The sequence below is a fragment of the Sinocyclocheilus anshuiensis genome, unplaced genomic scaffold (genome assembly GCF_001515605.1).
Source record: "Sinocyclocheilus anshuiensis isolate Anshui unplaced genomic scaffold, SAMN03320099.WGS_v1.1 scaffold1566, whole genome shotgun sequence".
In the NCBI taxonomy this organism is placed as follows: Eukaryota; Metazoa; Chordata; class Actinopteri; order Cypriniformes; family Cyprinidae; genus Sinocyclocheilus; species Sinocyclocheilus anshuiensis.
Genome location: NW_015546165.1, coordinates 273,146 through 274,686, shown reverse-complemented (window position 1 = coordinate 274,686; position 1,541 = coordinate 273,146). Strand labels below are relative to the sequence as shown.

The 1,541-nt window shown below is 42.8% G+C and overlaps 1 protein-coding gene across 1 annotated transcript in view; it reads right to left on the bottom strand.

Moving 5' to 3' along the window:
• The window catches only part of prr5b (proline rich 5b (renal)), a 6,470-nt gene extending 5,753 nt beyond the window's left edge, over positions 1 to 717 (bottom strand). The window contains exon 1 of the mRNA XM_016503346.1: positions 714 to 717. Coding sequence (XP_016358832.1) covers positions 714 to 717 — 4 coding nt within the window. The remainder of the gene's footprint in view (positions 1 to 713) is intronic.
• Between the last annotated feature and the right edge of the window lie 824 nt (positions 718 to 1,541).

Sequence of the window (1,541 nt, the reverse complement as noted above, 5' to 3'; positions counted from 1 at the left end):
CGTTAGAGAGATACCCGACAGAGTGCAGTGTGTGTCGTCGGTCTCACTTCTATTGTCTGTCTGTGGTTTAGAGGGAGGGACTCAGTGAGACAATGTGCTCGAATCAACCACTTCCCTGCTGAAACACACACACTCACACACTCTCTCACACACACACAAATACTCGTACGTTCACTCAGCTCTCTAAATGATGATAATCCACAGACTTCTATTGTTTTTATATACTGCTAGTTATTATAGTTGTAACTCACACCCTAACACTAACAGCAAACTTCTGCATTTTTACAATTTAAGAAAAACTATTTTACAAACCATTTTTTACAAATGAGGAAGTCACCAGAAGGAGGTTTTGGGAGGTTTTGTCAGCTTTAGCTCACTTCTGGGTACAAATTAGTTCCCAAAACACGTATAACTGGCTGTTATTAAGCCTCTCATTAAAAAAACACAACTTGATCCTAAAGAATTAGTTAATTACAGACCGATCTCAAATCTCCCTTTTCTGTCAAAGTTACTAGAAAAGGCAGTATCCTCTCAGCTATGTGCCTTCTTACACTAATATTAGTGTCTTTCATTCTTATTCCGAGGTCAACATACGTATCCAGATCAGATGGTGGATCAGCAGCTAGAGAGGACCTCTACAGCCCTGAATGTCAGCGGAGACCAGGACAACTAGATGAGCCCCAGAGACAGATCCCCTGCGAAGACCTCATCACCCATCGACACAAGAAGAGTCCTCTGCTCAATCTGACCTGTGCTGCAGCCTGGAATTAAATGACATCATGCTGGTTTGGTCTGGTCAGAGGAGAACTGGCCCCCGACTGAGCCTGGTTTCTCCCAAAGTTTTCTCCATTCTGTCACCGATGAAGCTTTGGCTTGATTAGTTGGGGATGCTTGACTGATTGCACAGACACTATTGAAGAGCGCTGAACTGGATGATGAATCACTGAATCATCAATGAACTGACTTTAGCTGGAAAATGACTCTGTTATTGTCTTCTTGCATCATTGACAAACTAATATTCCTGTTTGACACTGTAAAGCTGCTTTGACAACCAGTATTGTATAAAGCGCTATACAAATAAAGGTGGCTTGACAATAAACACTGAAACATGAGGGTGCGAAGTTGATCTGAATGTGACTCGTATACAGTCAGGTGATCACATGACTAACGACAGCTCAATCAGCACATGAACATCAGATATTGATCAGCGTGAATGGAAACCATTGAGACAACTGTCAATCATACAATCATTAAAACACAGAAACATCACACACACACTGTACTCACTCTAGTAAAGGCACATAATAATCCCAATCCATGGCTAGTTCAGCTCAGTTTTGCTCTACTAACACGAGCAGCACTAGTTCTTCCTGTCTGACTGTCTGTCAGCAGCTGACGTGGGATTGGAAGACAGATCATGGAAGTGAAAGACGGAGAGGAACACACTCACACTCACACACACACTTGCTCACACTCACTCACTCTCTCTCACACACACACACTTGCTCACACTCACTCACTCTCTCTCACACACACACACA